Source organism: Grammomys surdaster, unplaced genomic scaffold (genome assembly GCF_004785775.1).
Source record: "Grammomys surdaster isolate TR1022 unplaced genomic scaffold, NIH_TR_1.0 166, whole genome shotgun sequence".
Taxonomy (NCBI): Eukaryota; Metazoa; Chordata; class Mammalia; order Rodentia; family Muridae; genus Grammomys; species Grammomys surdaster.
The window spans coordinates 5367481-5386034 of NW_021604614.1; the positions used below are offsets into that span (position 1 = coordinate 5367481).

General features: G+C 45.7%; 1 protein-coding gene across 3 annotated transcripts in view; it reads left to right on the forward strand.

The window, feature by feature from the left end:
• The window catches only part of Auts2 (activator of transcription and developmental regulator AUTS2), a 1072043-nt gene that overhangs the window by 971882 nt on the left and 81607 nt on the right, over positions 1–18554 (forward strand). For all 3 annotated transcript variants that reach the window (XM_028766103.1, XM_028766102.1, XM_028766104.1), the window contains exon 6: positions 12486–12537. In XM_028766103.1, the coding sequence (XP_028621936.1) occupies positions 12486–12537 (52 nt within the window). The remainder of the gene's footprint in view (positions 1–12485; positions 12538–18554) is intronic.

The window sequence follows — 18554 nt, forward strand, 5'->3', positions numbered from 1 at the left end:
CCCCCGCCTAGACTCCCCCAGTGAGGGGCTGGGGGCGTGGCTCAGTGGTAGAGCCCCTGCCTAGAATCCGCCAGGGAGGGGCTGGGGGCGTGGCTCAGTGGTAGAGCCCCTGCCTAGGATCCCCCAGTGAGGGGCTGGGGGCGTGGCTCAGTGGTAGAGCATCTGCCTAGAATCCCCCCAGTGAGGGGCTGGGGACAAGGATCACAATAGTGACACCCAAGGCTTTGTGTGTTTCACTTTCCTTTCTCAGCTGGCATATATGCAGGTTGCTACTTCAGTTGCTGATTGTTTTGTAACAAGATACAAATGTAATAACCTAAAACACAATAGTTGTTTATTTGCATACAATGTTGCAGTTTAGAGCAGGCTGTGAAGACAAAGCTCTTCTGTGCTTTAGCTAACTTTAGGGGAGGCAAATTGAACCTGAGATGGAGAAACCACCCCTAGTTTCTAAGATAACTGGCAATGGCCTGTGGGTACATCTCTGTTCCTACAGCTCTTGCCATATAAGCATGACACACATGTGCACACACATGCCCATGCATGCACACACACACACACACACACACACACACAGGAGGAGGAGGAAGGGGAAGAGGAGGAGAAGGAGGAGGAGGAGGAGGAGGAGGAGGAGGAGGAGGAGGAGGAGGAAAAAGAAAATGTCCTTGAGAGCAGCAGCAGAACTTTGTGCCACCAACATCTGCAAATGGTAGTTACACAGGGCCAAAGAGGAGATGGCAGGTCCCCAGAGCCTCACACACCTCTCTAATCAACACAAATAATTTCATGTCACTTGACCATTTGCAACGGATACATTTCTGGGGCAGGAGATAGCTCAGTGGAAAAAAGACACTTGCTGCCAAACCCGCTGACCTGAGTTCAATTCCCAGGACCCACATTGTGGAAGGAGAGAATCAACTCTTTCAAGTTGTCCTTACTACCACCACCCCTATCTCTCACCCCCCTCTCCACTAAATATGATTTAAACTTGTTTTTAAAGAATATGGATCTGACCCATAAAGCCAGGATGGGGGATACATAGAAGAATGTTCAAGAGTCTCCCACTACATCCTGATACCACAGAAGAGGATAAAAGCTACAGCCAGAGCAGAAGTGAGAAGCCAGAAACAAGAATGCTTTTAGGCAATCTACATTAAGGAAATTTTGTAACCTTTTAACAACCCCTCCTCACCCTCTCCCCACCCCCTCTCATCCCCCTCTTGTTTCTCCAGAAACTGTATGATTCACCAAAACAGTGGAAGCAAATACACTGTTCTTGCCTAGCTAGGACTTCTGCAAGTGTTCAGTCGCGAAGCCTCAGACAAAAGCTTCATTTATTCACACTAATAGAAGAGTAGAATTCCAAGGACCCTAGGGATTAATACTTCTAGGTAACTCGTTTCCAAGGGCAGCTACTCAAGCTTTTGAGTGGAGGTTGGAGGAAAGATGGACCAGTGTTCAGTCAGCCGCCGTTTCTCAGGATGTCAGTCATCCTTCAAGCTGTAAAACCCAGATAGGTGAATGTTCTCTTTTGTTTTCTGTGGCTGTGATAAAATACTCTGGCCAAAAGCAACTTCCAGGAGGAAAGGGTTTGCTTTAGCTTACCCTTACAGGTCATGATCAATCATTGAGGGAAGTCCGGGTTGTAACTCAAGGCGGGAACCATGAAGGACTGCTGCTTTCTGGCTTGCTTGGTTTTAGGCTGACTCACGAGATTATGCTTAGTTAGCTCTCTTGTCCAATACAGGGCCACCTGCCTGGGGATAGTGTGTCCTTCAGGGCTGTACCCATTGACATCACTTAATGATCAAGAGAATTCCCTACAGACACACCCCTAGTCCAATCTAGACAACTCCTCACTGAAGGCATTCCTCTCAGATGACTGTAGACCACTGTGTCAAGATGACAATGAAAACTAACAAGGTAAAGAAGCCTCAGATATCTTCCCAGTGCTCATATGGGTAAGACATGTTTACCATAACCTCTCAGAAGTGGGAGCTTCTCTAGATTGTAGACATCATAATGAATTTTGAGGTAGGCATTGAGCATACCTGTGATCCCAGTACTCAGGAGAGAAAAGCAGGAGGCTTGTGAGGGAACTCTTCAGTGAGCCAACCTGGGCTACATAGAGAGACACTGTCTCAAAAAAAAAGGAAGAAGAAGAAGAACCTTGTAATCCCAGCACTCAGAAGCCAGGGACAGGAGGATCACAAGCTGAAGGACTTTCTGGCTAATATAGACAGTTTGAGACCACCTTCATTATATACACAAATACATTTTCTTCACGATTTGTTTTATTTTTTTCATGTGTGCATTTGTGTGTCTGCATGTGGATCTGTGTAAGTAAGTGCAGGTACCTGTAGAGATCAGAAGAGGGCGGGCGCACCATCCCATGGAGCTGGACTTACAGGACTGAGACTCACTCCTGTCCTCTCTAAGAGCAGAAGTTTCTCTTTCCTGCTCAGCTCCCTGTCATATCTGCACTTCTGCCCCTGCTATGAGCCCCAGAGTTTATTTTTTGCCTTCTGGGTTTGAGACTAAGAAACCAAGGTTGACTCCCCAGGAGTATGGTAGAGTAGGAATGAATACAGAAGATAACAGTCACACTTTGAAAGTCACACCGTCACCCCAGCTCCTTGCCAAGGCCTTCCTTCTATTTCCTGTATCATTTTCCTTGTCTGGAATTAGGAGAATATCCCAGTTTATATATGCCTCCCTCAACAGTGATATAAGTGTTAACATCATGGTAAACCCTTTTGAGAAACACACTACTACATACATGTATGAATGTCAGTGTCTTTAGTCGAGGCTCAGTCTTGGGACCAGTAGACGACAGCATCACGTAGAGTATGTTGTCTTATTTTCTTGTCTGCAATCCCCCAGTGCCAGGCTGGGGATGGCTCCATGGTTGAACACCTGCGGGCGAGAGGCTGGGCATGTGGCTTTGTGATAGAGTGCTGGCCTGATGTGTATATGTAAGGCCGGGGATTTCATCCGTAGTAACACATAAAATGGGAAGGAATCAGATGAGGTACCTGTCGACAGCTGGGTGACATGAGTACCGATGGAATTTATTTCCAGTTTCACTGCCTTTCTTCTGTGGTGTCAGCCTCTGAATGTTAATATTTTAATGTAGATTTGGTGGTTAAGTAAGATATATTTTACATCCTTTCTTATACCTTTCCCCCCTTAGTAGTTTATAGTCAACTCCGAAGTTTGAAAGTAAAATTCTTTTCCTTGACTTCTACACTTGGAAAATATTTATTCCCCCCACCCCTGCATCTCAATAGTATGCACCATAAACTAACAGCGTTCCGTTTATTTACTTCCCTCTTGTTACAGCCGTGATCGATGGTAGGGACAGAGGCGTACAGTGGTGGAGGGGTTTTGCTTTACAGCAACAAGAATCCGAGCCAGGCAGCCTCCTTTCTGCCTGCCAAGTCATGATACCTCCATTTCAAAATTCACCCCTTCAGAAGGGATGGAGGCTGTGGAGGCAGAAGGACTTGGGGGCAGACAAAAGGAAGGTACTGAGCTGGGGTTTTAGGCCTACACAACAGAGTCCCCAGGACCCAGGAAGAGTGGCTGACTCCTGGGCTGAAGGAAAAGAAGAAACCAGCAGGGACAAAGGGGTTTACATCTCCTTTCTGGCAGCCAGCACCTTCTTTGCTACTGTTCCACACACTGGGGCTCTTATTTAACCACCATAGAAAGCAGGTCCTAGCCGGGCAGTGGTGGCACACACCTTTAGGTCCAGCACTGGGGAGGCAGAGGCAAGTAGATCTCTGAGTTCGAGACCAGCCTGATCTATTGAGTGAGTTTCAGGACAGTCAGGGATACACAAGAGAAACCCTGTCTCAAAAAAAAGAAAGGGAGGGAGGGAGGGAGGGAGGGAGGGAAAGAGAGAGAGAGAGAAAGAGAGAGAGAGAGAGAGAGAAAGAGAGAGAGAGAGAGAGAGAGAGAGAGAGAGAGAAAGAGAGAGAGGAAAAGGCCTTGGGGTCTTGGGCAGGGGATTTGCCTCAATTGGTACAGCGCTTTGTCACCATGCATGGGTCCCCAGTGCCACATAAACCAGGTCTAGGAGCAACCCTGTAATCCTAGCCCTTGAGAGATAGTGGGAGATAGGCTCAGTTTAAGGTTATCTTCAGCTACAAGTTCAAGGCCATTCTGGGATACATGAGCCTCCCCCACAAATAATAATTAAAAAAAAGATTAAGAAAATCCAGACTCAGTGGCATCTACCCAAGGCTAGTTGGAGAAGGAACTTCCACACGTTGTTATTACTTCCTTTCAGTGCTCTTTTCAAACTGCTTAAGTGATTTAAAATTAAAGGCTCAAGCTGATTTTTGCAGAGGCTTCCTCTTCTTTTAACTGTATCAGGAACCTCTCAGCATCTCTCCGTTGGGGCCGTGCTTCAGGCTCGTTGTGTTTCCATGGCTAAATACAAATAGATGAATGGAACCTTCTCCATGCGAAGCATTCACCCCGAGGCAGGAATATTAAAGAAATATTCTCTATAAATATGGCCAAGTTAAGTCTGCTAACTTGAGATACCCACTGAATACCATCTCGAATTTCAAATTGTCAGTCATTAAGTCTTTTTTGTTGTTGTTGTTTGTTTGTTTGTTTGTTTTCTAGACAGGGTTTCTCTGTGTAGCCCTGGCTGCCCTGGAACTCACTCTGTAGACCAGGCTGGCCTTGAACTCAGAAATCCGCCTGCCTCTGCCTCCCAAGTGCTGGGATTAAAGGCGTGCGCCACCACCGCCCAGCTCATTAAATCTTCAGAGCAGTGGTTCTCAACTTTCTTCATGCTGCAGCCTTCAATACGGTTCCTCATGTTGTGGTGATCCCCAGCCATAACGTTATTTCCATTGCTACTTCCTAACTATAATTTTGCTACTGCTGAGAATCATAATGTAAATACCTGTGTTCCCCGTGGTCTTTGGCGAGCTCCTGACAGGGTGTCAACAACCCACAGATTGAGAATGAATGCTCTACATGGATTTACAATTACTGTTCGTTTTGGTTTGCTCTTGTTGTTTTGACAAAAGACCTCATTGTATAGTCCAAGCTGACTTCAAACTCATAATCCTTCTGCCTCAGCTTTCTGAGTTAAAAAAAAATTATTTGACTTTATATAGTGAGGAAGATGATTTTTCCTTTTGCTTGGAAAATTTGACTGAAAAACTTGGCTGAAATCTTTGATTATTTAAAACTTTTTGAAAATTTCAAATATATATATTATATATATATATAAAATATATATATATTATATATATTTGTCATGTTAATCTCCATTACCCTCTCAGATCTCCCTTCCAATCCTACTGAACCCCTTCTTCACAGCAAGTCCCCCTCCTGCTTTTTATGTCAATTAGCTAGCCTGTGCTACTGTAGACTCTTAAAAGATAAAATGTGTGTGTGTGAGTGTGTGTGTGTGTTCCTCTGAGTTTAAATATGGCTACCTGAAAGATTATAGATGCAGTTATTTACTGGAATATTGGTAACTAACCAGAGGCCACCCCACCCACTGAAAAATGGCGCCATCCCCACCTGTGATTATATTTAATAAACTCTTCTGAAATAATTAATTTAACAGTAGAAAGACATTGGAGTCCATGCTTGATTGTGTTTGTTTACTTATAGGTCTTATGTAGCCCAGGCTTTCCCAGAACTCCTTATCCTCCTGTCTCATTGCCAGTTGGTAGGATTGCTTCTCTTTAAGACTCTCGTTAAGCCTTTAGAACTAGCTCAGAATGAAGCCAGAAATATTTCGTGTATTAAGCTACTGGAATACAAAAGACATGATGGCTTCCAGCCTTGGACCGGAAATCTTCCAGAATTGGGCCTGATGAAGTGGTACGTGTCCATAATCCCACCACTGGGAAGAAAGGGGGCAGGGAGTGGCCAGCTGGAGCAGAGACCTGCCTGGGCTACATAGTAAGATACTGTCTCAATAAAGCAAAACAAAATGAAATGTCCAATTAGGAAGGCTCGGGAGGGGCCGAATTTCAAAGCTCTGTGTAAGATCTGGAGATCAAGGTCACCCACGGCTACATAGAGACCCCAGGCATGCTGGACCTACAGGCTGCCTTTCCTCAAAGTGGGTAGTTAAACCAATCCATTTTTCTCAAACTTCATTTTGCTATATTTTGCAGAAGGGCAAAGCTCTAAAGAGACCACTGATTTCCAATTTTATTTGTTTTATTAAAGGGATTATAATATGTTGTTACACAAAAACACCCATCCCCATTTCTTCTTTGAAAAGTTTTTAAGATTTTTTTTATAACAGTTATTCATTTATTGTATGTATACTTGTGGAGGTCAGAGGATAGCTTATAAGAGTCAGTTCTTGGGAGGCAGAGACAGGTGGATTTCTGAGTTCGAGGTCAGCCTGGTCTACAGAGTGAGTTCCAGGGCTATACAGAGAAACCCTGTCTCGAAAAACCAAAAAAAAAAAAAAAAAAAAAAGAGTCAGTTCTGAAATTCTAGTTGTCAAGCTTGGTGACAAGTGCCTTTACAATTCTGAGCCATCTTGCTGGCATTTTGGAAAAGGTTCTATTTATCTATTTTATTTATATTAAGAGTTCCGTGACATCAGGGTGGTGACGTGACCTCGAAGAGATGAAACATGTACTTAGTAGTAGTACATGTTATTGATTCATTTCACTAAGACAGGTTTTCACCATGTGCCCTAGACCATTCTGGAATTCACTATCTTTTGTCCAAGTACTGGGATTACAGAACTTCAGAATTGGGAGTAGAGAGAAGGCTCAGTAGTTAAAAGTGCTTGTTGTTCTTGTCAAGGACTGGGGTTTGGTTCCTAGCACCCAAATCAGGTCACTCACAGCTGCAGGGGATCTGTCCTACAGAGCGCAGGAACACAGGTAGCGCGCGCGCGCGCGCGCACACACACACACACACACACACACAGAGGGATGGGGAGGGAGGGAGAGAGAATTTTATACTTAATTAAAAAGGAAGGAAGGGGCTGTGTGTTCTGGTAGATGGTAAAGAGGACATCCTGGTGATAGGTGATAACCATCCGTGGAATGAAGCATTGACTTGGCTTTTCCTGTCTTTACATACGCTGCATGGAAGCCTCAGTCACCCCTTGGCGGGTATGAATGTGTACACAAGTCGGAGAGTTTGAAGAATGGTGCAGAGGGAAGGCAATCGATGTGGCCAGTTTGTGAAACCTACCGTGATTCGTGGGATGGGGGTTAGATCAAGACTTTTTTGTTCTAGACTCGGATCCCATCCTCCTTCCATGTCAGACAATACAAAGATTATGTTGTATTGTGCACCTACTGTATGCCCAAGATCTATACCCCTGGACCTCTGTCCCCCTCTCAGAACCAGCCCTTTGCACGTGAGACTGGCCTAGAGGCAATTCAACCCCAGGCTGTGGGCCTAGTAGCCTCTCCTTGGTTCAGCACAAATCTCGGAAGCTGTTACTGCAAAAGGGACCGGAGCGTCGTGGTTCCTGCCCGCAGGGGGAAAGGCGCCACGGGGACTAGGGGCCGGTCCGCTACCGGAGGCGGGATGTAGTGGGAGCCACAGCTGTCAGTGTCGCACCCAGGGACTGCGCCCCCGCGGGGCCAACCGGGCGCCAGGGCGGAGAGGAGGAGCGGCGAGGGGCGGGGCGCGTGGGGCGGGACGGAGGAGGGGCGGTGGCACCGGCTGGCGGCTCCGGCTGGGCGCGCCGAGAAGTCCCGCTCCGAGAGCCGCGAGCGCCAGGAGTAAGGCGCACTCGGTACAATCCGGGGAGCGAAGTCCAGAGCGCGAGAGCAAGGGTGGGAGAAAGGGGTGTCCCCGCGTCACCACCAGGGACCCCCTTCCCTGCCTCAATCCAGCCCCGGGTAGCCGGCGGCGCTGGCGGCGGGCCGCCGATGGAGTTCACTTGAGCCAGGAACAGGCGGGAGAGGCAGGCCGGAGCGGAGCTAGTCCCGCGCGCCCCGTAGCAGCTTCAACCTCAGCTTTCCGCACCGCAGGCGGGCGACACCCGCAGCAGATCGCGACTCCCGGAGCGTGTCGGTGCCACGCCGCGGCGGGCCCAGGACCCATCAGATCAGCCCGCGGCGGTGTCGTTCAGGCAGCACCCGCTGTTGGGAAGCCCGAGGCGGCCGCCGGGGAGCTGCTTTCGCCTCTGCCGCCGTACGCCCTCCTCCTCCTCCTCCTCCTCCCTCTCCCTCCTCCCTCCCTCCGCACATGGTCTCCTTTGTCCTGTCGCCGCCGCAGCCGCCTCGTTCTTAGCTCCGCGCGCCGCGGCAGCGGCTCCCGGGCCGCTGCTCTTCAACCCTGCCAGGTCCCCAGGGCGCACCAAGTTGAGCCCCTGGTTTAAACCAGCCGGTTCCCCGCGCGCCCCGTAGGAGCAACCAGGAGAGCGCGCGGGCCGGGCCCCCTCCCCATCTCCCCGCCACCCGCCCCGGACTTGGCTGCGTTGGATGTGCGCGCGCGGCTCTGACTCCCGGCTGCCGTGGAGGAGCCGGCTGCTGCTGCTGCTGCTGCTGCTGGCTCTGCTGCCGTTGCGGCTCCAGTTCGGATTTGGTTCGCGTGCCTCGGCTTTGAGACTTTGGAGAGGAATTAGCAAAACACACAGACTTGCGGACCTAGCCGGGCCGTCTGGAGTTGGGCGTTTTCTCTGCCTTGGGTTTTGGTTGCTCTCTCCCGGTGGTGTGTGGTGATCCGCCCGGAGGGAACCTGGCGGAGGACTCAAACCATGAACTTGGGGTTGACAAGACAGCTGAACCCCTGGCGACCAGGTAACGTCCCCCCACACACACACCGTTGGGGGGTGGGGTGGCTCGATCGCCGGCCGGCCGCAGTTGCGGGGGAGGAGGCGCAGGGGTCGAGGGGTCTTTTGTTGCGGCCGCAGCCGGCCCAGGGTGGTAACGGAGGCGGGCTGCTGGCGTCTGGCGGGCCCGGCCTTCCTCCCCCACCCCTCCCCCGCTCCCCTTTGTACTTTCCTAGCTCCCTAAGCTGGCTGGGCTCGGCCGGTGAGCCGTGAGCGCCTGCCGGGGGAGGCCCTAACCAACAGAGGCGATCCCACCTCCGGGAGTGGACCTATAGCTCCCAGGGGAGATCCACTAGACTCCTGGGCTGGGAATGCCCGCACCCGCTTGGGCTAGAAAGGGCTCCCTGGAGCGGTGCTGCCTGCTGACGGGTCACTGTCCTTGGGCTGAGCTCCGGGTCCCCGCCCTCCCGCTTTTGCGCACGCGGAGCCCCGGGGAAGCAAAGGGAGAGCTAGCTGGTGCAGGAACTCACCCGCTTAAGTTTCCAAGAGGATTGTCTTTTGCACCCTCTTCTTGCGGGTGCCGTTTGGGAGAGCTACCTCGGTGAATTGAGTTTTAAGGGGATCCGGGTACAGCTCCAGACATTTGGGACCCACCCGTGTGCACAGGAATTCTTTTTTATTTCTTCATTTTTATTCGTTTTCTTCATTAGCCAATCTGCTTGACTTAACTTTTCTTTCCATGCCAGCTTCTAGACCATAAAAAGTATTGATATAAAAGGCAAATAGTACCCACCCTGTCGTAAAATGTCCCAAAGAGCATGTTTGTCTGGGAATTTTAGATTGTGCCTCTAAGTGTATAAAACTCATCAAAGGCAATCGAGATGAGGAAACGAAATGGCAACTGATTTTAAATTCTATGTGCCTAAAGGTACAGGGTGCTAGAGAGAAGTGGGAAGGCACCGACGCGTCCGCCACTAGATCCACCGCACCTGCAGTCTTCATTGCTAATTTAAAAAGAAAAAAAAAATTGGGGAATGATCCAAGATATAGAGAGAAATGCACCTTTTTTTTCTTCTAAAATTAATGAAATGAAAATGTTCCCAGGATTAAGGAGCCCAGCGATATGTACAAACGATTTTTTAAAAATACGTATGTATGTGGAGGGTCTATGAGGCGGTCAGAGGACAGCTTGCAGGAATCCGATATCTCCTTCCACCGTTAAGTGAGCACAGAGGATCGAACTGAGGTCGTCTTGCTTGGCAACAAACGCATTTACGTGCTGAGCCATCACGCCCACCCTGTACGAATGATTTTTAAAAGTGTCGAGTGAAAGAAAGTTACTTGAGGACCATCGAAGCAGCCCCATGCAATTTGCATCTATCAAGACTTTGCCTGGGAGACTCACTTGAAGAATTTGGGTGAAGGTGGTCCACGAGGCCAGACGGAAGAACGAGGGACATTTTTTTTTTTTTTAACCAAGACACTGAGACACATGTAACTTTGGCGTTTTTTTGCCTTTCCAAAGTAGGCCTTTTTGAGATACCCCCTTACTGTAACCAAGGCACGGGAGACAATTCAACACTTTGTGACTGGTGTCAGTAAATTGAAGGACTCAAAAAGCTTCCGTTAGAAGGCATGGCTGAAAGCATCTTGAATCTCTCCGTCAGACATATTTCCTTGACAACCGTTGGTCACAGAATCATCAGGTCCTCAGGGTCCCTTCATTATCCACTTGAGAGCATACTCAGAGCCTAGTGGTGCTCACAAAGGTGACAGCATCACAGGGGCTGCCACCTACAGCCTAATCCAGTTCTGGCTCCCATTCCTAGAGCAACGGAAAATGCAACCGTAACCAGTTGCTTCTCCCTCTCTATTTTTGCCGTTTTGGAAGAGCAGTAGTTTTTTAAAACAAACCTATTTCTTTAGGCCCATCAGATTCACTGTAATAGAAAATCCCAACATTTTCAACCGTTATTTTAGTTCTGTAAAATAATAGAAGAGGCAGGGTATTGCTCTTGTGTGCATGTGTGTAGTTCTTTTCTTTCAAAAAATATTAACTCCGTTTTAGTTTTGAAGCTGTGGCTTGCTAATGACCATTCTAAGAACATTTTCCACCATTTTAAGAATGATGAAAACTCTTCGAATTACCAAATTTTAGACTGCAAGACTTATAAAGCATAGAAATTTCATTAATGTTTGGGATAGTAACACCTCCGGTGCCACTGAAACATTGTGAGCTTTTTCAGATTCACGAGTCTCTGTGTATGTACTGTAGATCAGAGAGGCTTTGTAACTTAATATTCTTGCACTGTTTAATACTTAACACCCTCCACAGGACCTTCTTTGTGGCTCGTTTTTGTTTGTTTGTTTTGTTTTTTTCTGAAACGCTACTATAATAATATAATTTCATTTAGCATTACTTACGATGTCAGGAAAAAGCTCTGTGTGTATTTTATTTCTTCAAAAGCAGAGGGGGTATCTCTGTAGGGTTTTTCACAAGTGAATGCAATTGAGTACTTATTTTGTATATTTTTGCCCTTAACCCTACTAATCCTCTGAACCACCCTATCGAAGGGAGATTAGAATACAATAAATGAGAGTCAACCATAATAAAAATAGGCTAGGTCTTTTTATATCCCTGGCCTTGTGAACTGGAACACTTCCCTCAGTTATACACAGAAATATTTTATCTCCATCAATGTAGCATTGAAAGACTACATAGAATATCTTCTTTGTCCCCCAAGGCCAGCCCAAGTTCCCTTACCCCTATTCCCCACATTTCTTTCTCCCCTATTTATTGAACATTCTGTGCCTTGCTTTTGTCAAATGTATACATCTTGGTATAAAACAGGAAAGATAAGAGTTTTCTCAGAAGGGTCACAGGTCAAACATAGCAAGAGGTGTCTTCAAATGAGAAGAGTGAGCTTTGTTAATTTTACCCATTTTCTGAGTCCTAGAAAGAAGCAGTAAATCTTCAATATTACCGTCTCTTTCACAAAACTGGCTCACCGTTTATTCCCTAGAACATTAGTATATAATTTAAACTGACTTTATAGTCTTGTTGTTTAAAGAGGCTTATTGCCTTCCCCCACACCAGTATAATAATAAGCTTATATGATCCCTGAAAAGCATGGAAGGAGGTAATACTGGTGTCAGAGTGGCCAGGTTTTAAGTAGGATAAGCCCTCATCTAAAACACCGAGTTTGGTCCTGGTTACCATGACAAGCACTGAACCTCGGCATCATCAAATACAACTTCCAAAAAAAATTAGTGTCTGGATATCCTGGTTGACACTTTGGTGAGAAAAAGCTTAATGTCAAAAGTACATACACATTTCTGATTTGTGGAAGAAAATTGGAAAACAAAGTCCAGTGGCAAAAAAATAAAATTAAATAAAATTAAAAATTATGATCTGTCAACAGAATTGGAAAATCATTTTGTGAATGAACTAAGTTGCCTTGTGGACTGTTTCGTAGGCATATGTTTTACATAGATAATATGTCTAATAAGGACACATTTTGAAAATCAGATTTTTTTTTTTCTTCCTTCCCCCAGCAAATAGCTGCAGTGCAGGCCTTTCTCCAACAGTCAACCAGCACCACCTGATGGAGGATTTGGGGAAATTACTGACTCTTACATTTTTCCTAAAATATAGTCAACTGATTTAAAATTACAGCAGCCGACGATGCTCTGGTTGCTGGTCTTCACTGACAGTCTTAACGCTTTCCCTTCTCTTCTTGTTTTTCAGGCTTCAGATGCTAGCTCTGAAAAACTCTTCAACACTGTTCTTGTAAACAAAGGTAAGACCCCTTTATTCCTCTAAAGGATGGCTTTTAAAACTATATATATGCATCTCATTGTCCAAGAAGAAAGAGAAAAGGAAAACCCATGTGCTCTTTCTGTCTTAGCGTTTTTGTGCTTTTGCTCCATGTGCGATCTGGATGTTTTTGAGGTGCAGGAGAAAAAAAAATGAACATTTTTTTTTTTCTATAAAGAATTTCCTGATTCCTCTTTTGAATTGACCGGTGGTGTTCATTTCATATGGGATGCTGCAATATAGGAGGATGGTTTTACAATCTTGATTGTTAGTTATCAACTTCCCGGCAGTAGGAGCACTATAAATAGTGTGTGTGCCTCAGACAGTAATAACCAATGGGGTATTTAATATTCACGGCATTATAGCCATAAACCAAGCCGCCTTCTGCTCTGGGCTCTCTATAAAGTTAATAAATGAGCAAGAGGGTAGAATTTAAATACGCACTTCTCCATTTATTTCTTCCAAACCTCAGTCCATAGAGTAAGAGAAGCTAATGATGCCGTGGTACATTCTGGGAGGGCTCACCCTACATCACTCTTGGTAGGTCTCTCAGGAGTCTTCATTTGCAGAAGTGTCCTTGGACATAATGAAATTTAGGAGTTTCTATGCACTGGCTTCAAAAGGTGTGCCATTCAAAAGATACAAATTATGTCAGCCCACCTTTCCTTTCCCACTGTAGAACCCGAATTGCAGGATAATTGCTAAATAAACATGTGCTTGCCTGTGGAAACCTCTGTCCCACTAAGGATGTATGGGAACACTGGACCAGCATTAGACCAAGAGTTAGGTACCCATTGGGTGAAATGGGAGACTATCTCAGCAGACAGTTTATTTCATTGTTAACGTTTTTTAACCAGTATTCTTTTTGCTTACTAGTTAGTGAGACATTTCCATGTGAAGTTATTTTATGGCCTCCAATTATTTTGAGCTTGAACCTACCTTGATTTTTAAATAGTACATTATATTTAAAGTTATCCTCAAGATCTGTATGCTTATACGTTTGCTAGGACTCCCAGAATTAATGTCATACTAACTGTGACCTTATATTTTAATTACATGATACGATTCCAACTTTATAGTTCATCATGTTTTTTAATGGCCTCAGAAGTTTGTATAAATTTGTAATCCATAATGCTAAAAAGAAAGAAAGAAAGAAAGAAAGAAAGAAAGAAAGAAAGAAAGAAAGAAAGAAAGAAAGAAAGAAAACAATAAAAGCTGATTTGGGTGCTTGGCACACATCTCCCTCAAGGGTAGGAATATCTTATTGTTTTCTGCTCCTCTTATTCAGAGGAGGTGGCCTTGGAGGTTTCCTTGGTTAAAAAGAAAAGTAACAGTAGAGGAAACTGAGTCACAGCAATTTCCTACCCGAAACAATTTCCATGAATCTTTGACCCCCCCTCAACCCGGACACACACACCTTCCGCCGACCGGAACTGCATCTTTCTTGTGTTAAGTTGCTATGGCCCTGTCTAAGCTGGTTCTGGGTTGGCACTAATTGCAGCCTGAGGAGCAGACAGATTGAAGAGCTCCTTCTCTCTCCTTCCTGCCTCTCCTCTCTTTCTCCCATCCCACCCCCACCCTTCGAGTCTCCGGTCCAACACTTCCCACATTCTTGTTTTTGTTTACTTACACTGAGTGATGTGTGGCATCTATTTGCCTGTGAACAGCCATGCCCCTGACCGGGTGCCTTTCTTCTTCGCTGCTTTTCTGAGAGTAGTGAGGAGTGATTTCAGTTGCCTTGAAAGGATTAAGGTTTCTTTGTGTATACTAAAAATCAACACAGGCTTTTCTCCTAAGCTTTGCTTGGGAAACGTACACAAATAAGCATTTTAGTTGATGACGGATTATTCCTTCGCCCCTTATTTCCATCAGAATGGCCTTTCTTTCCTCCCCTGGAGTTTCCCCTTAATGCCTTATGCTAATTCCTGTTGGTAACATGAATGACAAGCGCCTGAATTAGTGTGCAAGTACAGGTGTTGCCGAAGTAGACTGCCTGGTACTCCCAGCCCCTCCTCCCTGGAGAAAGAGATTGAGGGGCGCTGGGGAGCTCAAACAGCATCAGGATAGTTTTGTTAAGGGTCGTTAGTATTCAAACTGCTAAATATCAGAAAAAACAACTACCAAAAAAGGGGGGAATCATTGTGTAACATTATTGTCAGTTACTCCTGAGAGACAGATGCAGTGAGCCTCACTATCCTCGGGCGTCTCTTTACTCCTGATAGTAGCTGCAGTGCCTTCTGGGTATATGGTTGACAGGTCCTTCAGCTGTCGTTGTATGTTACCTCAGGTTCAAGTTACTCTGAAAAGACTGCTTGCTTGCTTAAAAGTCAATTCTGTGCGAGTGTGTGTACATATATATATATATATCATATATATATATATGGTATATATATCATATAATATGTCTATATGTATATGTGTCTATGCATACATATATGCATGCATATATACATGCATGCATACATATATATATATATATATACACACACACACATATATACACATGCACATATACACAGTGTTGTAAAGCTTTGCAAGAAAGGACAGGTTTACATCAGGTAACAGACACAGCTGGGAAACTCTTCAAGGCTATCATCTCTTACTGACCAGTTTTAACAAGAGTGTTAGGGTAGTCCCACCTTGGCATGGTTCAGAGCCAGATGTTCAAGACCACATATCATCCCCTCTCCTTTGCAGGAGCCTGGCAATCTTCTGGTCTCAGAGTAGCAGGCTTAGCCAGGAAGGTTATGCCTCCGAGCCTGGTGGTCTGGTGGGTGTGCAGATTTGGTCCATAAAATTTCACTGTTGGACGGCAGTGCTAAACTCACAAGCTGATTGGGGCATGGGCTCAGGACTTGGCAGCTTTGATGTTGGCCTGCTCAGCTTGGAGACAGAGCCCCAGGCTGTAACAGCAAGGGGCCGTGGCTCAAGTCCATCACTCAGCTTGTGAGCTTGAACAAGCCATTTAGCCTCTGCAGGTCAGAATTTTCAATCCTAAGTAAACCTTGTTCTGGGCCAGCATCTCCAGTTGGGATAAAACAGTTAATTGGCAAGAGGCATGGGTTGGAACAGACAGGGGTATGATGAATATGTTTTCTGGACTTTCCAATTGATTTTTATTTAAATGTTCGTGTGTTGTAGACTCAATCCAATTGAGTGGAGTAAGACCCGAATAGGTGTTCCAAATTGTTGCTTCTTTTGATGCCTTTTATTCCCAGTTTTACAACGAGTTAATCAGGTGGCGTGTGCTTGCTTATCTGGACAGCATACCCAATGAGAAGGAAGCCTTTCAAGAGAAGGATGGAGTTTGAGCCTGCAAATTGGAGGGATTATCACTGTAGACTTAAAAAAAAAAAAGCTCAACTTTAATCAAGGTCACGGTTGCCTTATCTAATCTCGATGTGTTTAAATGTTTACAGGATGTTCATGTGAATTTTATGAATCCTTCTGTCTTTGTGATTCAACCATCTGCCAAAGGAAAAATTAGTTTTCCCACTGAGACAGAAGCAGAGAGAGAGACTGACTGACTTATTGCCCCTGTGTTGTGAGCTGAACAGCTATGAGAGCAGTAGGGTCTGTAATTCCCCAGTTTCTGGGGTACATTATGCTCTGAAAGGAGCTTCTCAGAGCTGGGGAGATGGCTCAGGAGGTAAAGTTCTTGCCTTGCAAGTGTGAGGAATCTGAATTTGGAGCCTTTGTTAAAAGGTGACCAACTCCTGCAGTCCCAGCAATGGGGAGGCAGAGGCAGGGAGATCCTTGGGGATGCCAGCCTGGCCTACTTGGCAAGCTTCTGGCAAGTGAGAGACCCTGTCTAAAAAAACAAAACAAAGAACAAACAAACAAACAAAAAAAGGGCTTGTGTGATGACTCTGGGTAAAAACATTTTCCATTCAGGTCTAGCAACCTGAATTCAATGCCTTGAACCCATGTAAAGGTGGAAATAGAGAACCAGTTCCATAAAGTGGTCCTCTGACCTCTGTGTGTTTGCCATGGCACACTCACACATGCTCAGAAGCACACACAACATCCACACAGTAACAACAATAAAATAGATAGACATTGAGGAAGACACTTGATATCACCTTTAAGTCCCTACACACATGCAACTGGACACACACACACTCAGGAATTTTCTAGTTGATTCAGTCTGTCCAATATTTATTACTTTTTTTTTCAAGGATTTACTTTTCAATTATCTGTGTATGATTTATGCACATGGGTGCAGTGCCCAAAGAGGCCATAAGAGGGCATCAGATCACCTGAAGGTAAAGTTAGTTACAGGTGATTTTGACCTGCCTCAGGTGGGTTCTGGGACTCAAACTTAGGCCCTTTAAAGAGCTGTCTGAGCTGTTGAGGCATCTCTCCATTCCCTGTGATCCTTTCTCACTTCCCATAGTTCATCCTTGGCAGTCTGGTCACTCAGATGTGTAGGCACATGCACACACATGCATCCTGTCAAGACAACTAATCTCCTGTAAAGCCCTTAAGTTGCTGTAGAGCAGAGCTACCGGAGGAGGGAAGGAAGCCATGAAGCCAAGGAAAGAGAACTGACAATTCCGGTCTGCTTCCTACCAGCCTGGTCCTGTCTCCGCTGGAGAGGAGAGCAGCCACCTTTTGTAGCCTCAGAGTCCCCTTCCCAGGATTCCTCTTGAGCCAAGGCAGGTTGTAGGGAAAAGATGTGAGAGGTGTGTTTGACCTGGTGACTTTCTCACCCTCCTTTCCGCCTTTGTCGCTGCCTCATTAACTTCTCCTGGGGTGACATGACTAAAGGCCTGTCTGCATTAGATAGGGCACCAACCACTGACCGAGGTAATGGATGATTTCACCAAAGTCCACTCGGGGAACTAATTAGTTTATTGGCCTTACTTACAAAGCACAGATGAGGGGTTATTTACAGGAGTGTATGTGACCCCCAAAGCAGCTACCTCCCCCCAAAGTCCCACCCTCTCATGGATGATGACCTTGTGGAGTCTACTTCCTGTATACTCTAGAATCTTCCATGATGCCTTGCAGCTGAGGGGAGGGATGGAGTAATGGCTAAACTCCTGGATGAGGTCCTTTGACCCTCCTATCCTCCTTCTGCTGAGGGTATTAACAGCTCTTTTACAATTACCATAAGGCCTAGCTACCTCTGCATATTTTTCTGCTCAGTAAGTTGCCATGACTACCAGGCCAAAGGTAATCTCTAAAATGGATGTGGGATGATCCTGTTATACCTAGAGGATTGTTTTGTTTTATTTTGTTTTATTTTTGTTTTCAATTTGGTTTTGCCATAATACATCGTCCCACAATGTAGACTTAGAGATCCTACTATGGAATATCTTCTGAGCTAGTTTCAAGAGAAGCAGAGGCTTTCTAAGGGTATCTGCAAGGGTGGTGATGGGGAATAATCTAGAGACGATAGAAGCCTTTAAATCCTGTGGTGAACACAGATTGTCTTCAGGAAAGTAAAGGAGCAAGGACCGTCATCTACTAGGGAGACAGACTCCTACTTTATCTCCAAGACTCTCCATGGAGAGTTCTCATGGACATTGTGTATCAAGTAGAATGCATGCCCACCTGAGCTCCTGGTGACTTCATCAAGGCTTTCCCCTACTGATTATAGGGACATACTTGGGCTTGAGTGGGTCGGGGGCATGGATAGACAGAAACAAAATTTCCAGTGGAACACAGGATTAAGTCCTGTAGTAGTTTAAATGAGAAGTACCTCCATTTTAATACTTGATCCCCAGTTGGTGGCACTCTTTAAGGAAGCATAAAGGATGTGGCCTTGTTACAGGAAATATATCACTGGGGGCCTTTGAGGTTAAAAACCTAGTATCACTTCTAGTTGGAGCTGTTTTGTCTGAAGTTTGTGGCACAGTATGTGATCTGTCAGCCTCCTGCTTTGGTCACCAAGCCAGCTGCTTGTAGCTATGCCTCTCCACCCAGGATGGATCTCATCCTTCTAGAATTTGAAACCCAAATAAACTCTTCTACAAATGGCCTTGGTCATGGCGT